The sequence below is a fragment of the Ctenopharyngodon idella genome, chromosome 23 (genome assembly GCF_019924925.1).
Source record: "Ctenopharyngodon idella isolate HZGC_01 chromosome 23, HZGC01, whole genome shotgun sequence".
NCBI classification, from domain to species: Eukaryota; Metazoa; Chordata; class Actinopteri; order Cypriniformes; family Xenocyprididae; genus Ctenopharyngodon; species Ctenopharyngodon idella.
In genome coordinates, this window is record NC_067242.1 from 1,375,941 (window position 1) to 1,397,965 (window position 22,025).

At 37.0% G+C, this 22,025-nt stretch overlaps 1 protein-coding gene across 1 annotated transcript; it reads right to left on the minus strand.

Annotated features, from left to right (window-relative positions):
- Window positions 1-817: 817 nt before the first annotated feature.
- On the minus strand, window positions 818-21,900 carry mastl (microtubule associated serine/threonine kinase-like). The gene is made up of 12 exons (XM_051882884.1): window positions 21,291-21,900; window positions 19,540-19,677; window positions 19,208-19,347; window positions 19,038-19,126; window positions 18,836-18,942; window positions 13,779-13,938; window positions 13,503-13,666; window positions 10,849-11,958; window positions 10,593-10,734; window positions 4,911-5,024; window positions 4,236-4,337; window positions 818-1,543 (listed from the first exon to the last, which is right to left on the minus strand). The coding sequence occupies exons 1-12, from the start codon at window positions 21,444-21,446 to the stop codon at window positions 1,386-1,388; spliced, it is 2,580 nt and encodes an 859-aa protein (XP_051738844.1). The 5' UTR covers window positions 21,447-21,900; the 3' UTR covers window positions 818-1,385.
- Between the last annotated feature and the right edge of the window lie 125 nt (window positions 21,901-22,025).

Below are 22,025 nucleotides of genomic sequence, written 5' to 3' on the forward strand. Positions count from 1 at the left end.
GATCACAACTTGTTTAGATTTATGGATTTGATTTTCTCAGTTTGAGTAAAACATATTAATAGTTAATTATTTATTCATTAATTTCAGCTATAATCAGCTAAGTGTCTTCTTTAAAATGAGACCAAACCTAAAGTCTATGCTCAAAAAGTGGTTAACAGGTAATAAATGGATCGCAAGTATTCCATAAATATAATTTAGTACCATTAAATACCCTAAAAATACAAAATATGAAATCAAAAACATCAAACTAAAATGTAGTACATTGTTTTAATTGGGGGGGGGGAAAGAGGTAATTTTTGACCCCCACGCGAACATGATTCACAAAATTTTACCAGAACTCCTTGACAAAAAATAAATAAATAATAATAATAATTATATTCACGGAGTCTATACTACAGAGATCTGTCATCATGAATTAAGAAATATTTTTCTCACACTATTTCGCATCAGAAGTGATTCATCAACTGTGTTTGGTCATATGGATTACCATCGTGTTCGTTTTGTGCTTGTTTTCCAACTTTGAGGGATCCCATGACACTTGTATTATACAGATTCAAAGAAAAAAAAAATCTTCATTTGTGATCATTTGAAGAAAGAATTTCAGTCATATCTGGCATGAAGGTAAGTAAACTTTTTTTTTTGGTGGAATATCCCTTTCACAAAAATGAGGGAACCAAACCAATTAATAAACGTGGTCACATATGTTGTAGGATTATTCATGTCCACGGTTACGTATATTTAAAAATCTCTTTTTTTTGTGGAAGTGACCAATTTTTTTCTTTCTATCTGACAAACAGCACTGACTTTAGCTTTAAAGTGAAGAAATAATGCTCATTTATTAATACAACAGTTATATTTTATTTTATTAAGCTTGAAACACTTAACAGAATCATCTTAAAAATAGGTAAGTGACTTTAGTTATAAACCACAAATAGTTTTAAAGGTGTTGTGTAGGTATTAAACAATTACACATGAACAAAAATTGTTTTCGAAGCAGCAACCATGTTCAGAATCATTCTCTCTGTAGACTAGTTAAAACATTTATCATGTTAAAATTACAGTCAGACATGAGTTAAAAACAGCAGTCTTCATCTAAATGTGCACTAATGAGACCGTACAAATAGTAGTGTTGCAAAATATATATTACTTTTTCCCAAACAAAAATAACTGAAGATTTTAAACCACAAGCTTTGCGACATTTACATTTACGTCTCATCATTCTGCATTTGTATTTTCAAGAACATAAACATCTGATATGAATAACTGAGAAAGAAGGTAGAAGGACAAACAAGAGCACTGTGGGATGTGTATTCATCAGAGATTCTACAACACAGCTGTGCGAGTCTACAGTGTGTGTGTGTGTGTGTGTGTGTGTGTGTGTGTGTTTACAGACTGAAGCCTGACACAGTGAGATGTTGGGCTGTGTTTCTCGCCTCAAAGTACGAGGTGTCGGTCTCATCATCGGGCTGAGGGATGAAGGGCATGCTCTGATGGTGAAGGTTTTCCCAGTCCACACCCTCAAAGAACGCATGATCCTTCAGTTCTGCAGAAAGACACGAGATACATGAAAACATGCCAAACTAGTATACGTTATCACGTCTGTCAAAAACTTAGGCTGGCTGTCGGTTGGAATACTAGAACTAAAAACATCGACACACTCATGAGCATCAGTCACTTCACTCAATATGTGCTGGCTAAGAAAATAATCACTACCTTACGATCCACATTTGAATATCACAACATCGATGTCTGTCAAAAAATAACCTGCACAACACACAGTAGTATTTACGAGAAGCAGAGGTGCAGCGAGTTCACACACTTCCTGGAAAACACACACTACCGGGTGTTTTGTTATTGCTTTCCAAGAAGGAGAAAATGGCGGCATGAGCAGCTTCAACATGCTGTCTGTCAGAGACGATAACATGCATAATAAATTTGTTCTTTACTTGCTTAAATTGAATCACAATGATCAGAGAACTGAGTGAAATACTTCACACGGCACGCCAGAGAGAATAAACACCAATCCAATTTAAAAACATTGGCGGGTTAGTGGACATCGTTCAACGTGTCGGGTTTGACGGACGAAAGATTCTGACACTCCCGATTTGAATATTTTCAATCATTTTTTATTCTTGTCTGGTCTTTTTTTTCATAATTTTAGCAATAGATGAACTGTTAACTGAGTGATCTTGAGATGAGTCTCTGTAGTCCTCCAATCTGACTCATATGTTGTAGGGCTAGTCTGAATACCATTTTTTTGAGCTTCGAAGCTTCGGTAGTAATCAACACCGAACATTCGAAGCTTCGCAGGGAGGGGGCTGAACATATTCTTCTCTAATAAAGGCAGTGTAACGAGTAGAAATATGGTGTGGCCCCTTTAAGAGCTGTGCGCTCCTGGTTGAACTGTCTGCATTGTATGTGCGACTCGTATGTGGGTTATTTCCATTTTTCTGTTGCTTATTTAAAGTTATCTTCTTTATTAAGTAACACTGTGGACGGCATAACATTTGCGACGGACAGTTAATAATTAATAAACTTTTAATAAACTACAGAACAGCAAAATAAACTAGCTGAAAACGGCGTGCCTCACGCGGGCAGGCAGGGCTCAAGGCTAAGGATTTTCACTTGCCCCAAGAAAATGGGCCTATAAAAAAAAACCTAGTTCTCGTTTTCATTGTTTTTGATACATGTAACCTTAATAAATAGGGTTATGACACCAAAAGCTACTAGATTAACTCACTTAAATTTTAAATATTGTTAGACAAATAAACAGTAAGTAATAAAATAGTAACAAATAATCAAATTACGAGTAATAGCACAAATAAATACAACAGAACAAACATATAAATGAAATAAACAGTGCTTTTGAAGTTTTTCATGAAGGTTTAAACAGGAGATTTTCTGGTACAGAAATTGTATCTAATGTATAACTATATAACTATAAATTAAACTTTATTAAAGTTAATCAGTCAAGAGCAGTTACAGATGCATAAATAATGTTTTGAAATGTTGAAAATATAAAACATTAAATACTGTTATTTGAAATTATTTAAAAAATGAAAAGACACTTTAAACGTGAAATTAAACCCGCCAGTAGGTGGCAGCGAATCACTGAGCGAGTCACTGAGATTCAACCGATTCATTCAAACGACTGATTCATTCAGGAAGTGTTGCTCTGAGACACAAAACAATGCTGTGTGGACTTTGTTTGGAACTATTTTCATTAGCGAAATAGAGCGAAACAGGCGATTTGGTGTCTAAAATGTAAGTCACTTGATATTAAGTTCTTGTTCATTAAACTGTATGCTGTACAAAATCAATATCACATTTGTAATCGTGCTGATATTTGGAGAAAAACAGCGCTCTTTGTGTAATATTGGTTAACTATATTAAATTATATAAATATAAAATAAACAGGGGCATTTTTGCTCCTTATCTTGAATTCTGAGGCATTCTAAAGGCTTTTCAGTAGACTAAATCACGCAGTGAAAGCGTACACTAAATATGCACGTGCACTAGTCTAACCTACTAGACTACGTCATGTAGGGTATGAGTGCACTCAATGAGTGTGTTTTTGTTTGGTTTTTGTAAAGTGAGGGACATACTCGATAATTTCAGATCGTTAAATCAACAATTACGATATCATAGACGATATATATCGCACACCCTACAGCACTGGCCCTGATCGGGCAAGTGACAGTTGCGTCAACTGTCCCGAGCGTCGTTCACACTGGCCCCGGGCCATCGGGCAGTCCTTATTGTCGAGCCCTGGGCAGGGCATATATGCTCCAAGAACGGACACTGCACTAGTGATATAAAACACAGGTCTGTTAAGAGCAATACTTTTAATAAGGTAGCCTAACATTTTTCTAAAAAACAAGGTTGGGTTCCTTCAACTGTCCATCCTATTAAAAAACGGCTAGGCTATATAAGATCATTGTAAAAAAGTTTTATAGTGTAAACATTCAAGTGCGAATAAGAACCGTTTCGAATACCAACCCACCGAATGAATATTCAAATAATCGAATATTCGGGTCCAGCCCTAATATGTTGATGTAATATATATAAACTTGACAGGTGATTTTTATGAAATGTAGTTTGAACACCATCTTCTCAGTTATCAAAAGTTTGACCAAATGTTGTTCAATTTTCCAATAAAAGATGATACATTTTTACACGATTTGTTACATCCCTTAGCAGATACAGTATATATATATATATGATTCATGATTCACCTTTAAAGCCAGCTCGCTTGTTTGTATCCATGGTGAGGAGAATCTCAATGGCATTTCTTGCATTCTGGGTTAACTCCTCGTCTCCATCTGGCCACGGTATATCTGAACACATCATTAAAAGAAGAACATGAAGATCAGAAACAGTCAACACAGCTTTCTTCTCATAGTGCTGAGGAAAAACAAGCCAGGAGATCCATTTGTTGGATCCAGGAGTAAATTAGTTTTAGTTTCTTTTCATCACTTTTGATGTGTATTTATTAGGGATGTGACGAGATCTCGCGAGATTAAAATGTGACGAGATTAAAATGAGTCTTGTGGTATTGCCATGATGGAGTGTGAGGGTGAAATTAGGATATAATATGCCACTGCTACGTTTACATTACACATCCACTGTCGTTTTGCAGAGTTCACTGATCACGTGACGGGATGACTGACAAGACCATGGCAGAGGTTTCGTTGCACAACAGAGTCTAAGAGTCTGACAAATGTCTTATCTTGTAGAATCAAGGTCAAAAGTTCTCATGAAATCATACAGGAGAGAAGCCAGTCAGTATTTCATAATTGAGGATTTCTTGAAAATCCTGTGTAAAAATCTCGTCTCATCTTTTTCTCGTTAACTCAATCTCGAGCTCACGGTCTCGTCACACCCCTAGTATTTATCATTGACCCTCTTGCCTCTGTTGAGAATGTTCTGGAACACCAGCTGTGGAGTCTCATCGTTGAAGGGCGGGACTCCTGTGAGGAACTCGAACAGACAGACACCTAACGCCCACCAATCCACCATGAAATCTGTCGGAGAACAACAAAAACCCACTTAGGCACAGTGTTTATTGCTGCAAACATGCAGCATGGCTCAAAATGTGTTAGACATGTGACCATTATTATAAAGCGGTGACAGCAGGGGTCGTAAGCTGATTTTTTAGGGGGAAAGGAAACAGCAGAACACAAAACCAGCTTGACATGAACTCGGGTATCATGATAGCTAATGTTACATTACAAAACTGAGTAACAATCAGTCATCAAATGTTCAATAATGTTCTCAGTAGCCTGAAATGAGGATGTTTAATGTGTTTAGGACATATATACACCTTCAACTCTGATTAAATTAAAGCCTAAAAGGTGAAGTTTCTGTGCCAGCAGCAGCACCACACAGAATTGTGAAATAACTATTTTTAGGAAAGCAACTGCCCAGGATGAGCTGGGTGGTTGCCGGAGTGTTGCTATGCAGTTGCTAGGGTGTTCTGGGTGGTCAAAAAGACATGTCAAAAGAGTCCACCACCTCAAGTCTCTAGATCCCTTCTTCAATGCAAAAAAGTAATGAAGTAATAGCAAGAGTAATAATAAGTAAGGTGGGTGGTGTTAGCTTTTGATGCGACTGAGCTTTTTGCAATTAGTGCAAAGAAAATTCTTTTTGTTGCCAATTACACTTAGTGCAAATAGCCGCTGCCTGTCTTTTATGTCCATAGGACAAACAGTGAAGGCAAGGACAAACTGGCATGCCGCAGTCTGTTCAAATTGCTAAACCTAAAGTACACTTCAGTTTAAAACGTAGCATATTTTTACAGCTGAATGCATAGCTTTTTAATGCATTTGATAATATGCACAGAGGCAGTCAACACATGCACACTAAATGTTTCATCCTTGTCCAATTGCTGAGCTATTTCTCAAAATGAACCAATCAATTCGTTTCACTCAGATATACACCGATGTGGCATAACTTTATGACCACCTTCCTAATATTGTGCTGGTCCCCCCATTACTGCCAAAACAGCCCTGACCCGTCGAGGCATGGACTCAACTAGACCCCTGAAGGTGTGCTGTGGTATCTGACACCAAGATGTTAACAGCAGATCATGTAAGTCCTGTAAGTTGTGTGGTGGAGCCTCCATGGATCGGAGTTGTTTGTTCAGCACATCCCACAGATGCTCGATTGGATTGAGATCTGGGGAATTTGGAGGCCAAGTCAACACCTCAAACTCGTTGTTGTGCTCCTCAAACCATTCCTGAACCATTTTTGCTTTGTGGCAGGGTCTATGACTGACTGGTCTTTGCTGCCCCATATGCAACAAACTGTGATGCACTGTGTATTCTGACACCTTTCTATCAGAACCAGCATTAACTTCCTGAGACTTCTTGATCGGACCACATAGGCCAGCCTTCGCTCCCCACATGCATCAATGAGCCTTGGCCGCCCATGACCCTGTCTCCGGTTCACCACTGTTCCTTCCTTGGAGCATTTTTGATAGATACTGACCACTGCAGACCGGGAACACCCCACAAGAGCTGCAGTTTTGGAGATACTCTGACCCAGTCATCTAGCCATCACAATTTGGTCCTTGTCAAACTCGCTCAAATCCTTACGCTTGCCCATTTTTCCTGCTTCGAACACATCAACTTTGAGGACAAAATGTTCACTTGCTGCCTAATATATCCACCCACTAACAGGTGCCGTGATGAAGAGATAATCAGTGTTATTCTCTTCACCTGTCAGTGCTCATAATGTTATGCCTGATCGGTGTATGTCACAATAGGGAAGAAAAGACTATTGCAACTTCCATTTTATTCTGACTTTAGAGTTTTTATCTTTTAAGAGATAAACGCAACTCTAGTTTAAACAAGTACAAAGACTTTTTTTAATCACTCATAACATCTGAAGAGAAACAGCAGACTCTGGACAAAGATTAAACTTTCTAAATGTACAAGTGTCAAGTGCCGTTGAAAGGCTATACGTTTGGCTGTACGCATATACCAAGTTGTTGCATCAAAACTTTCCCAAACCATCCCTCAGTCTTCCATTACTCAGCCAAACAGGTAGCCCTACCCCAAACTCACACCCTCGGTTGAGTTAGAAGTTGACATATTGGTCCGCTCGAAGAGAGCAATGTTTCAAAAGCACCAAAGTTAGTGTTCACACTTTTCAGAAAGTCAAGCCACAAATAACTTTTACTTGAATACACAATAAAAAGGGATGCCAGAAAATATTTTAACATTGAATTTGTTTGTTTTTTTAGTAGAATGCCCCAGAATTCCCAAGCACCGTCATAACATCCCAACAGAGTTGAGACAGACAGCATTACTGAAGCATTAAGGGTAATGAATCAGGAGCCGCCAATCACAAAAGCTGCGACCCATAATGGAATTAGTCAGCCACATCCTTATCTAATGCAATAAAGGAAAGCTGCCAACACATGCACTAACATCTCCATGGCTTAGAATCTGAACCAAATACTTTTTAGCATACTTACCATAACATACAGACCCTGAAACTAAAACATAACATCTGTTAATGACGCAAAGTACAAGATTTGTTCCTGTACAATGTAACAAAAAATGAATTGTTAGGTACAACGTTCTTATTCTGTTTATGATGTATTGCAAAGCGATTTTACTTTGAGGTGGAATACAGGTATTGGTTTGGGACATGTTTGGTGATATTGTTTAAGGGTGGGTTAAACAGTAATTAACACTGTTGAAGGGTCAAGTGTTAATTACAAATGTATTTAAAAAAAATATATATATAACTATATACATGTACTGTGGAAGTGCACTGTATCAGATGCTTAATTCAAAGACATGTGCTTTCAACATACTGTATCATTTCATATTTCAGCATTATACGGGCCTTTGGACACCCTGCTCTCTCAGCCATTGCAAAATCCATAATGGTTGAAAATGATCATTTAAAAAAGGGTCATGAACTGCATTATTTTATTATTTTATAATGTTTCCTGGGGTGCACTTATAATATTAGAATGATTTTTTACATCAAATTGTCATAATTTAGAAATAAAAGGCATTTTTCCTTTTGGCGCATGTCCAGAACTCAGTCACTGATAACCTTGCGCAGTTTGATTGACAGCTCCAGTGATTGTAAAGGAAGCGTTCTATAAATTCTTCAATCGCTTTCTATATATAATTTAATAGCACTTTAAATAACAGATTATTTTCATCCTACTATGAGAAACAATGTGAAGTTGACCATTTAGTCACTGGTTTGATTTACTGACAATAAACGATTTTAAAACAAAAACATCTGACTGTAGGCCTACATGAATCGGTACATATCAGAAATCACTGGTCACTGGTGATTTTGGTTAGACGTGCTCATAATCATACATATCGAACAATCTGTAACAAAGCAACGGTGACACAGTAAAAACTTTTTTCATCACATAATTGTATTGCGCCGTTCCTGCCAGATCCAATATGTAAAGGCACAGCATCCAATGCAACTACTGTGTTTTTTCTGTATAAAACAATGGACGTAGTGTCCGTGACGTCACCAGTAGGTTTCTGAAGAGCAGTTTTGAAGCCCAAAGAGGGCGGAGCTGGCCAATCGCCATCTTGGCAGCGCGTCACTCCCGGATAACCAAAAATGGGCAAAGAGGTGGGACGTGACGGCTAACAGACAGCAGACAAACGGCCAGTAGTGACAGCAGCGGCAATCCACCTGTCACTCAAATGCCACACCCTTAATTATGCAGAACTTTAAGGCTTAATATATAATATAATATAATTTAAATAGATGAGTTATAAAAAAAAAAAAAAAACCTCACCCCCCCCTCACAGTTGTCATGAAGGACAAAATTTTGTACCAGGCTAGTGTTGTCACGGTACCAAAAGTCCAGTAGTCGGTACCAATACCATAAAAATTTTACGGTTCTCGGTACCAATTTCGGTACCACAGCAAAATCTGTTGGAACTATTTTATATAGCCTATTTTAAAACCATATTAAATATGGTAATCATACATATAAATATTTGGAGCGTGTGTGTATGTTTGTGTGTGTATATATACCTCAATGAAATAAAATTTGAAATATGAAAAAAATAAACGCTCAAACATCCATTTTGCAACAGACGTGCGTGTTTATTTTAGCTATTCCTTCAATGAAACGACACACTACAGCCTGTAAAACTATGAAATAAATATCAGTAAATAATGGTAACATAATAAGAAAGTTAAATATTATTTAAATATTATTATATTTAAATATTATTTCTACACAAAGATGCGTCATATAGCCATCGTCATCTTATCTCCTGATGTTACAAGGAACTGACACTTGTTGTAAAAGGTCTGAAGAGCGAGTTTTATCTTCACACATTCAGGCTATATTTGATTTTGCGCTGCCAGGGACAGCAAAAGTAAAAATTACCAGCGTGTGTGAAAAGCACTATACAAATAAACTTGACGCGCCTTATGAAGTCTAATAACAAGCACAAACTGTGCTAAATAGAAACTGACGTGCAAGCAAAAAGGTTTCTGTCCTACTGTGTTTTTTCTACTTTACCACAGTAAAGAATGCGAATAGCCTATAATAGGCCTAAAAGCGAACGAAAGGAAGAAACGTTATAATCCCCTGCGTGAGTGAAGATTTGGGAAAAGAAACAGAGATTCCATGTTCAGTGGAATAACTAATGGATTATTGTTAAATTCTCTGCTAATCGGGTGACCAGATCGTGATTCGCAAAACAGAATACAAAGCTTAAATTTATGGACTCTCATATCTCTTTCATTCGGCATGAACCAAAATGTTTCCATGGCTGCGATGTCACATTTAATTGCTAACCTATTATTTCTTTTGTAAACAAAGCTTTGTGCTTCACTCGTGTCATATTCAAGTAAATACTGGCACAGCCCTATCAGTGGGTACCGAATATACCCGGATTCTCGGTACTACAGAAATGCTGGTATTGTCACATTTTCAAAATTTCAGTACCGACTTGGTACTGAACAACACTATGTACTTTTGACAACACTATACCAGGGTGTAAAAAATGTTTCCGGCTGTAAAGTTGGGCATTTTAACATGGGGGGTCTATGGGATTGACTCCATTTTGGAGCCTGCCTCTAGCGGCCAGTCGATGAACTGAAGTTTCAGTCACTTCCGTGTTGGATTCAAGAGAGAAACCGGAAGGTTGCCACTCGGTTTTTTCCCAACCTGGCACTGGACAACATTTTGCACTCTTCAAAGGCATGTTTATCGCTTAGTTGCTCGATCCAGTGTTAGCGTCACGTCTGTTATTTACCGCCTACTACTACAGTAGTAACGATGTAGAAGTAGGCGTTGATCTTCTGCAGAGGTTTTCTTTCACTTCTCTATGACGTAATAAAGAGGCAAATTCCAGAGTCGTTATCTGGGTTCGGTTTCAATAAAAGCAAGGAAGGAACAAGGAAGTTTTTAGTTCTGAAACTTACAGGATATTCTTGTAGTATGATGACCCATTATATGTCAAAAGCTCAAGGAAAATTTGATTTCTCAATTCATGACCCCTTTAACAACTAATATTTGAGGCACATATCAGCACAAGATAAACACATATCACATCCTGAACACTCAAAAGAACTCTTACCATGAGGTTTGCCTAATAAAAGTTCCGGTGCCAAGTAGTCAGGAGTTCCCAAAATAGGAGCCCCTTCTACACGTTCTGGACCTCTACGGACACTTTTTGGTGTCCTATAGGGAGTGTGAGACACAACCATCTGCTGTGGAGTCTACAAAAGAAAAAGAAAATATGATTATTTCATTTTAAAACATTAGTCCACTAAAACGATTTCAATTCAAATCCATTTTCTTCAGTTTTGTTCGAGTTCCAAAAGGCTCCTCACCTGGTACAGTGAGCCGCTCAGACTGGGCCTTTTCTTCTGAACTGGAGTCACTACAGACTGGGCATTGTGGAAGGAGGCTGACGCAGACATCTCCATGGCATCCAAAGAAGCTAGGCTGAGATGTGATGTACAAGACCGGTTTATGGAGCTGCAGTAGCTCCTAAACGCAACCACGTTCTTGGGTTTGAGGAAGCCAGGTGATTTGATCATGCTGTCAGACATCCCATGAGGATGGTCAAGAAGAGAACGCTCAGATTCACTCCTATGTTCCTTTGAGCTGCTTTGCTTTGTGGGCCGAGCTGCCGGTGTGACTACGGAAATCTCGTTTTCATCCAGCTCCTCGAAAGAGGACGACAAAGCCTCATGTTTGAAGTCCGTTGATTTTTGTGGCGTGTTAACAACCAGTGACATCTCATGGGCAGAGCCGTCCGAGTCTAAACTAAGGCTTCTTCTGATATTTCGGTCATCGCCAGGTGAGGTCGGGGAGCTCAAGTTGGTCTCTGCTTTAAGCAAAACCATCCCCTCGCCTTGATCTTCAAGGTCACAGAAGAGATTTTTGGCCACAGCTATGGGACTAGATTGCTTTGGACCCATTCTCTCACCGAACTGTTGACATTTCGGTGCACTTTTAACATCATCAAGCCCCACAATTGAGAAAATTCCTGTCAAGCCTGTGTGGGCCGTTGAGTTTCCCTCAGGAATATGGAAGGACCTTTTGTACATCGCGTCGTTTTTCTTGCAATGGCTCTCAGCCTGCTCTGGGCTTTTCTCTACTTCTTCAAATGCTCTCTTTACTGAGGATTTGGGCTCTATTGACGGCTCTGGTTTCTTAAGACTGTTCCCAACTGACTGATGGGGAACAGCCTTACCCAGTGGAGTGACACAGAGGTCGGTTGCACTGAACTGGAGCCTCTTTGCAGAAATATCTGTTTTAATATTTCTGCTATTGTTCACTTGATTATTGAGCGAAGTCAAAACATTGCTGTGATCCTGAGCTCGTGCTGGAAACATCTTCCTCCTTTCCACAGGTGTCAAGGGAAGGTTTCTTGACATTCTTTTGCCCACTTCTCTTCCGTTTACCTGAGGAAGGTTCTCGCCATCTTGTAAATTCTAGAATTGCATGATATTGTAAGGTTTATTTGGGGTTTATATGTTTTTCCTCTCTTTTTTTTTTTTTTTTAAGAAATTAATACTTTTATTTAGGGATGCACAATATATCGGCCACCATATCGGCATCGGCCATATATGTTCATTTTTAATGCTATCGTTATCGGCCCGATAAGAAAATTTGGCTGAGATATTAAAGCCGATAAATAATGGATTATTTCCTTCAGATGAGACACTTCAGATGCACACTGTCTGCCATTATGGTTTTGAATTGCTTTAAATATGATTTAAATCACTTCAAAAAGGAAAATAAAGAATTATCGGTTATCGGTCAAAATTTTCTTATCGGTGCATCCCTACTTTTATTTAGAAAGAACTCATTAAACTGATCAGAAGTAAGACATTTATAATTTTACAAGGAATTTCTCCTTCAAATAATGCTGTTCTTTTGAACTGAACATTTGTTATCATGGTTTTCAACATTGATAATTGTATATAAATACTAAGAAATGTTTTGTGAGCACCAAATCAGCTATTAGAATGACTTCTGAAGGATCATGTGACACTGGACTAATGACTGCTGAAAATTCAGCTTTGCCATCACAGGAATAACTTTTCTTATTTTCAAATAGTAGAGTTATTTTCAATTATTTCAATATCAATATTTCATATATCTGTTATTACTGTACTTTTGATTAAATAAATGCAACCTTGGTGCACATAACTCTTCTTTTAAAAATAATTATTTATCAAGTGATAAAAGCCAAATAAATGTGTAATTACCAAAAAAACACAAATATAAGATTCCTGAGGTGAGGTTACACTTTATTTTAAGGTGTCTTTTAATTATACATTTAAGTATTGAGTAATATTAAGTAACTACATGTACTTACTTACTATAGGATTAGGATTAAGGTTTGGTTTAAGGTTAGTTGCATGTAATTATGCATAATTTATAGTTATTACAATAGTAACCATGTAACATGTAACAATGACACTAAAATAAAGTGTTACCGATTCCTGATAAGTGATTATTTGCCCATTTAAACCTTTTTCTAAACATAATTCAGAAAAGGACAAAAAATATTTGAAGTATTACATACAATACATATGATATATAATCCAAAAATATATTAAAATTGTTAGAATATTGTAATAATTTAAAAATTAGGAAGACTAACTGCACATTTTTTGTACTTTTTTGTGATAATACAATAATTTAAGTAGATTTATTTTACACATTCACAATATACTGGTACCGGTAATAAAGATTTTCTAAATGTATCGGTATTGTTCTTATGTTGAATATTTAATTGTGCTGCTCATTTCTCCTATTTTTAACTTTGATTATCTTTTGCATCAATTGCTTAAAGTTAATATCTAATTACATAACGATGTTAAATATAATATTTAGCAACTCTCAAAATGAATATCCATTTTTCATACTGTCCATTATAATATTGTCAATATTTATGCAGACAATATAGTTTTGCTCGGTGTGCTATGAACCAAACATCCCTTCCCAAAACAGAGATGCTGAAACAAACCTGCTCATCTTCCCACATTGGGCTGACGCAGTCTTCAGAATCAGTAGTGGATGCTAAATAGCATGAGTGGGCGCTTCCAGCACTCTCGAATCTCTTCCTCGATTTCATCAGCCTTGGTGTCAAACTCCTAGCCAGCAGGCCGGGACTGAACACACTGTTGGATCCTAGAGAATATCACATGTTAGGCTTCACATTATTCATTTACAGCAAAAACAAATGACAAATGTCATTCTCAATAACACTAATGACAGACTCCAGATGAACATTAAACATTACCTAAAGCTCGATTTGCGCGTACTGGGGAATTGAGGTACTCGACTCGTCTCTTCAGCAGAGGTGAACACAGAGAAGTATTCCTCTGCTTGAGTTTCCCACAGGACATGGGACTGCCCAACACTGTGCTGCTGTGACGCTTGCCCTCTGTCACCGGGGTATTCTGCCATTTCAAGTTGAAATAGGATGTATTATACAAGCCGTTTCAAACATGTTCTAGATTTAAATATACAGCAAGGCTCAACAACAAGGATGATCAACGACCCGTGCCAGTTAAAGGGGACTCTTTCACAAGATGTAATACAAGTCTCTGGTGTCCCCAGAATGTGTCAGTGAAGTTTCAACTCAAAATGCCCCACAGATCATTTATTATAGCTTGAAACATTCGCCCCTATTTGGGTGTGAGCAAAAACACTGTGTTTTTGTGTGTGTCCCTTTAAAAGAAAATGAGCTGCTGCTCCCGGCCCCCTTTCCAGAAGAGGGCGGAGCTTTAACAGCTCACGCTTCGGTCGCTCAACAACAACAAAGCTGGAGAATCTCACGCAGCCAAAATGAGGATTGTCAGTAACGGTGTTCAGCCTTACATTGTTCAAACCGGAGTCGACACTGATGGAGAGACTCAGGAAGAAGTTACAACTTTTAGACGTTTCTGAATGGTTAGTGGATAAATTTATGTAGTTGCTGTGGAGTTGATTCAACTCATCCACTAGCATGTGCCGTCATGTTAATCTTTGTGCAAATCCAGTGTTGATTTGACCCTCGTTTGTGAAGCAGTCCGGCGTAAAATGACGGCATGACGACAACACTCTACTACAACAACTCTTCCTCTTCTCTAAAGCAGCCCAACATGTAATAAACAACTTTCAACAATATTTCAAGAAACTATGATAGTAGTGTACTTGAAGATCACAGATATTTAGCTGCTTTATTTGTGGAATCAGTCTTTTGAAGGGCTGCACATTCTTTATATTTAGTTTGCGCTACTTTTTTTTGTAGCATACACATGCAGATGGATGTCTGTGGTTGTTGCATCTCACTGCTATTTACAATATCTTGTGGTGTGAACGATGTATTTAGACAGCGTGAAGTTTTAAAAATGTACCAAGACTCCTGCGTTCTGTGGCACTTCATCTGTTTTTAAACAAGCGTACATTCTGTGTGAACAGGGTCCGGTGAACCCTAAACATACAGGGCTTCCTTCAAAACAACAAGTTCAGACAATTCAACCACTAGTTCATTTTAAAAGTATTTACAACATCATTCAAACGTTTGGGGTTAGTAAAATTGTTTTGTTTTCTCTTATACTCACTAAGGCTTGATCAATGATACATTAAATACAGTAATTTTGGAAAATATTACAATTTAAAATATGTTTTCTATGTGGATATATAGTAAAGTGTAATTTATTCCTGTGATCAAAGCTGAATTTTCAGCATCATTACTCCAGTCTTCAGTGTCACATGATCCTTCAGAAATCATTCTAATATGATGATTTGATGATCAAGAAATATTATTATTATCAATGGTGAAAACAGTTGTGCTGCTTAATATTTTTGTGGAAACAATGCTAATCTTTTTTTCGGGATTTTTTGATGATTAAAAAGTTCAAAAATTCAGTACCGCCAAACTAATTTCCCTATTTTAAAATTTTAACCTTACAAGGTAATAAAATATAAAAGAAAAAAGAATCGCAGACCATTTAGGCCAAAGTAGGGGTGAGTGGAGATGAAAATATTTATCCTTGCTGTTAAAAATAAGAACAAAGATGCACATTACAAATACAATAAAATACACAAATAGCATTTTTTCACAGGTGTATTTAACAGTAGTATTCTGGTATAGGGCTGTCACTAACACTTATTTCGGTAATCGAGTAATCGGTCGTTATTTTGACGATTAATTTGATATTTTTTGTGGTAATAAAAATAGACCTAAGAAAAGACCTAAGCCTTTAAAATGACTTAAAATACATATATAACAACAATGAGGCAATAATATTTGGTTCAAATAAAGTTTTAAAAGTAATTAAATGGTTTTATAAAACAACACTGTTTAAATGCATAATATAAACAATCATCAAATCCTTGCAGAGGGCGCCAACGACCTAGTGTCGTTTAAATCCTTGTTTAATACTGACTAAACAACATTTAATTCAAATGTTTACTTTACTTAATCTTTAATCACTTCTTTACGATGGAAATGCCACAGCCACTGTAATTTCTTGAATATGTGGACATCAAAACATGCAAACTCAGAGCGAGAGTTAAACTTATTTTGAAATTGCGATGGAAAGTTCACAGGTTTATAAATAATTTACCTCACAAATCTGATGAAATGGCACACATTGCGTTCCCAGATGAACGTTATAAGCAACCCAAACTCACAGCATATGCAGAGATGGAGTTTGAGACGCGCTCCACGTGCATGTAAATGATAACGGTTCATGTGGAGCAGCTCTGAGACGCATGTAACCTGTATGCACGTAAATAATTAAAGCGCATATATATATATACATCTTAAATCTGCAGCGCATAAATTTATTTAATTGAATCGCAGCCTATGCGAATTCACAATAGCACTATTCTATGGTTTATAAAGGGGTGGTTCATTGCGATTTCACTTTTTTTAACTTTAGTTAGTGTGTAATGTTGCTGTTTGAGCATAAACAACATCTGCAAAGTTACAGCGCTGAAAGTTCAATGCAAAGAGAGATATTTTCTTTTACAGAATTCTCTGTTTAAGGACTACAACAAACGGCTGGTAGGGACTACAACGAGATTCTTCCCGGGTTGGTGACATCACTAACCCTAGAATTTACATAAGAGAACAAGGGGGTGAAGCCACGTTACTGCATTACAGTACGTAACACAAATGCAATAGCATGTCATAAAAGCAAGATGGCAAAATGACACGTTATAACCGTAATTAAACTAAACTATACCTGTTCTATCTTCATGCAGCATATATTCTCTGGCTCTGTAGGATCTTACAACAGTTCCCACAGGAGCGATTCATGACAGAATATGCTAATCAATAACTTTGAGATGGTTAACTCAACATCAGCTACATAAATTCATCAACTAACCATTCAGAAACGTCCTGTTGCATTCAAAACGTTGTCACTTCTTCTTGAGTGTCTCAATCATTGTCAGACTCCATTTTGAACATAAAAGGCTGAACAGTTTCTGACATTTTCAGTGAGTCTGCATGAGGTAATGTGAGGCGCTGCTAAGTGCTAACAGGAGCTCCTGAAACTCTGCCCCCTTTTGAGAGCAGCAGCTCATTTGCATTTAAAGGGACACACACAAAAACAGAGCGTTTTTGCTCACCCTCAAAAACTGACAAATTTGACAAGCTATAATAAATGATCTGTGGGGTATTTTGAGCTAAAACTTCACAGACACATTCTGGAGACACCAGAGACTTATTTACATCTTGTAAAAGTGGCATTATACCACCCCTTTAAATGGTTAATACATTGTGCAGCCTTAAGGCTGATTTATACTTCTGCGTCGGACCTACGCCGGAGCCTCTGCGCCGTAGGCTATGCGTCTGTTTTCATTTATACTTCTGCGTCGTTGTCCGCATCGACGTGCATGCAGACCACTAGGAGGCAGGTCATGTTGAGGATCAAGGCAAAAGCCGAAGAAGCAGCAGCTTGTCATGTACGTTGTCAGAGAAGCTTACAAATAGAAGCAGCAAATAGGTAATGACTTTTGTTGCAGTTTGACTGCATGTGTCCCCTGAAACAGAGTGATTTTTCATTCCTATGGAAGTTGAAAACGCTCGCTCTTCTTCGATTGCTCCATGCCAGTTTTTTGACCTGAGGGAGGGGTTCTAGTAGACCAATCACAGCGCTTGCGGTCCACGTAGACGCGTTGTTACATTTTTGAAGAAGCGCACATCAGGCTACGTCGTAGGCTACGCGTGGTACAAACAGCCTACGCCGTATAAATCAGCCTTTAGAAAACGGTCTAATAATGCGGTTCATGGATTCTCGTCCGTGGAATGTACCACTTCCAGTATTTTGCCGGTTACTCGACACGGGCAAATTGCAATCGAGGATTTTTTAAAATCGAGTACTCGAATTTAATCTGGGAATCATTACAGCCCTATTCAAGTAAGAAATTTAATTAAATGCAAAATATAAAACACTAGGCTTCATTGTATAAATTATATATACACTAATTCCTATTAAACCTACTGAAGTTAGTAGGCAGTTAATGAAGCGATTTTCTCTGTCTTTTGTTGTTTAATCAACATTAATGACAAGCGACATTAGGCTGCTGTCACTTTAAGACCTCATGCGCAGATCTAATGCTGCCTTCACATGCTATTGGAAATTTGATAAATCCCACTTCTGAAGTCGAGATTACGATCTTATCACATTCAAGTTTCCACAATTTTTTACCAAAGAAACTCGTATTTATGATGATTCCGAGAGCAGCATAATATACAGACACGCATCCGGTTTTCTCCTAACTGTTTACGTTCACTTAAGACATAATCAACTGTCTTTATGTAAACCTTGTGTGTATTTGACAGTTTAAGCGCAATAAGACACAAAAGATAACATAGTTCAGTACTCACACGCCGTCTGACAGTAGAGTGTGCGCGCTTCAGGTGTATGCGCTCAGAAAAGCACATGTCAGAATAGCGTGCAAATAAAATGTTAAACAGGTGTCATGACAAATCGGGTCTCCCCAAACTGTCAGTTAATGATAATCCTAAGTATATACCAATTACTATATTAATTTAAAATACGCATATGTCATGTGAGTGTAACCCTACCTATGCTTAAACATGTGATGTGAATGTACGGCGCGTCTTTCAGTATGTTGGAACGGAGGCGCCAGAACTGCAACTGACAGAATGTACTGAAGCACGATACTACGATATTTCTTCAAAAGCAGATCGTGGAGACATTTTAATCTATGATCAAAAATCGGGATATCGCACACCCCTAAGAGTAAGCAAGTACTCGTTATGAGAAGCAAAAAAACCTTATTGTTGAGACATATGATATAATACAAATTATATGAATCTGCAAATCTACTCACGAGACCAAGAGAGCTTATCAGCGACAGAACTTGACCAGGTGTTCTGAAATAGTCTTTTTTAGGTTTCACTAAAGAAGGTGTGGTTAAAATGTCCATCAGGTTGAGCTCTGGATGGGATGGGAAAGGAAAACTGTGTTAATATCACAATAATATTTTAGCATTTTGGATGTTTAAAAAGTAATAATTAAAAAAAACAACATACCCCTGTCAAGTTTAACCTTGGAGAGCCCAAAGTCTGTGAGCTTAATGTGACCCTCATTGGAGATGAGCATGTTGTCTGGTTTTAAGTCTCTGAATCAAATGACAAAAAAGGAAGTCAGTCAAACAAAACTGTAAAAAATGACACACAATTTCAATAAGTTTCAGAAATACCTGTGAATAATGCTGTGTCTGTGAAGGTATTCGAGAGCGAGCGCGACCTCCGAGATGTATTTCAGAGACATGTCCTCATCGAAGTACCCATAAATATGAAGAAGTGATTTCACATCTCCTCCAATCAGATACTCCATCACCTGTCAAAGTATCAAACATGCATGAACCAGCTAAAGCTTCACATTAATGCTGAGGTGAACTTCATAAAACATGTACAGGTTCATGAAGCCTGTTTTAGACATTATTTTTATTACTATTCAACATTTTCCACCTCAGTTCTTTTTTGAAATGTAACCTGCACACATTCTCATCAGATTCACCCTTATCCGTACCAGATAGACTTTAGTTGCGGTCTGAAGAGAGTAAAACAGGTGCACGATGAAAGGACTTTTACTGAGAGCCAGAGCGTCTCTCTCAGCTTTCATCTGGTCAGTCATGTTCTTATCCACCATGTCTGCTTTCTTCACCACCTGCAGACAAAAGCAGCGTTTCGTTAATCAATGCTAACAATTTCAAAACGGGGAAGAATAAAAAATATTAACTAATAATAGATATCACCATATTAACAGAAGAGGATTAGGGCTAAATAATAACAAAACCATCTAGAAATTAAAGTCATTATAATGCGAGATTAAACTCGCTAAATTTAAAAAAAATAAATAAATAAATTGAAATACAATGTTGAGAATAAAATCATTAAATTTCGAGAATGAAGTCGTGTTGAGAAAAAACTTGTTAAAATTCAAGAAAAAAGTTGAAATCAAATGTTGAGAATAAACTCATTAAATTGAGAATAAAGTTGTTTAAAAAAAAAAAACTCGTTAAATTGAGAAAAAAGTCGAAATTAAATGTTGAGAATAAACTCACTAAATTGAGAATTAAGTTGTTGTGTTTAAACTAAAAAACTCGTTACATTTCAAGAAAAAAATCCAAAATAAAATGTTAAGAATAAACTCACTAAATTGAGAATAAAGTTGTTGTATTTCGAGAAAATAAAATAGTTAAATTTAGAGAAATATAACAAAACATAACGACTTAATTCTCAAAATTGAATGAGTTTATTCTTAACATTTTATTTTGACTTTTTTCTTGAAATTTATCACGTTTTTTTCCTCAAAACACAATGACTTTATTCTCGAAATTTAGTGAGTTTATTCAACTTTATTTTGACTTTTTTTTTTAAAACAACTTTATTCTTAAAATTGAATGAGTTTATTCTTAACAATTTGACTTTTTTCTCGAAATTTAATGATTTTATTTGCAACATTGTATTTCGACTTTTTTCTCTAAATTGAACAAGTTTAATCTCACATTACAATGACTTTAAGCTCGAGATGGTTTTATTTTTTTATTATTGCTTGGCCCTAATCCTCTTCCATACCATATTTCTCCAGTTTATTGATTACAATTATTGTTTTTTTATGGAACACTGCAGTATTTATTACAAATGATTTATGCGTGCACATCATAATTATTTTTTTAATTCATGTGCCCTCATGATCTTGAATCAGAATCTCTTCTCTGATGACGAGGGCGGAGCAACCTGTCACTCACATGAGATCCACCAATAGCAAACCACAACCATCCAATCAATTCCCCACAGACAAAATCAAGCCCCGCCCTACATTTGTTCTTGTTCGAGACACGGTTTAGTTGGATATATATAGAGCTGCACGATTCCGGATAAGTTTAAGTATCAAAATCGGTTTGAATTAACATTCAAAGACAAATAAATTTTTAACAGTCCCTTGTCGCCACCTGCTGGCGTAATGATGTAAATCATACAATCGTTATTTGAAGCGCCATGTTACTTCTTGCCTGTAGTGTCTTGCTAGTTTTATGCATTAAAAAAAATACATAAATATGAAATGATAAACAGTAACAAATATAAAGTTTACCTGTTCAAAGCAAATTTAGGAATCACTTCAAATGAGTAAATATACATTTTCATTTTGACAAATGATCGAATATAATAAAATGCTCAAAATAATCATGAATTAAAATGGTAATTGCATATTTGAAATATAAATATGTATTGTTATATTGAATAATAAATAACGAACATAACGAAATATCTATATACCTTGATTGCATAGAGTTTGGAGTTGCATTTCTTTCTGGCGAGATAAACCTTCCCAAAGGCTCCTCGACTGATGGGTTTGACCAGCACAAAGTCCTCGATGGAGGGAGCTTTCACTGCGCTGTGTGAGCCTTCAGATGATGTTCCATGAGCTTCCATCTCTGCTGTCTCTTCAAATATCAATTTTAATCCAGCTAGACCAGTTGTCGTCTCACCGTGCAGTCAGACGCCTCATAAAACAATTTTATGGTGATTATTGTGTTGAAGATCAAACACACATCACCATAAAAGCTTTTAAACGCTACATACATTCGAACTGTATTAGTTTGAACAGGACAAAGTTCAGTCCACCGCATCCGTTCTCACTGTTGACAAGCGGGACGAGTTTGTTTTGAAATTTGAAATGTGCCACATAAATTTGGGTCCTAAAACGCGGTGGTTTAGCCGCCCAAAAGTGTTAAAAAATAAATTGTCGACTGGAAAAAAGGAATGTTTATGTTTATTCGCGATTGTATAAGAGCTGATATTTACTGTATAAATGTTATACTTTTTATGTTATCGTTACACCAGTAAATAACTGTTAAATTTCCGCAAAACGAGTCAGGCAAAGATTTTGGCTACTCTTTAACAGAGCAGAAGAACGGAAGAAGAGAATGCGCCCTCTGCCGGACAGAGTGACATAATAAAACCCTGTTTTAGAAATCTCATAATGTTTTTATTGTTGAGGACGTTTATATA

Bases quoted from the DNA above. Each gene is read 5' to 3' on its own strand.
- mastl (XM_051882884.1), bottom strand. From the start codon at position 21,446: ATGGAAGCTCATGGAACATCATCTGAAGGCTCACACAGCGCAGTGAAA. The intron at 19,127-19,207 runs GTATTTCTGAAA...CATTTGATTCAG, and splicing joins AGACACAGCATTATTCACAG to AGACTTAAAACCAGACAACA. The intron at 13,667-13,778 runs GTAATGTTTAAT...GATATTCTCTAG, and splicing joins ACGCGCAAATCGAGCTTTAG to GATCCAACAGTGTGTTCAGT.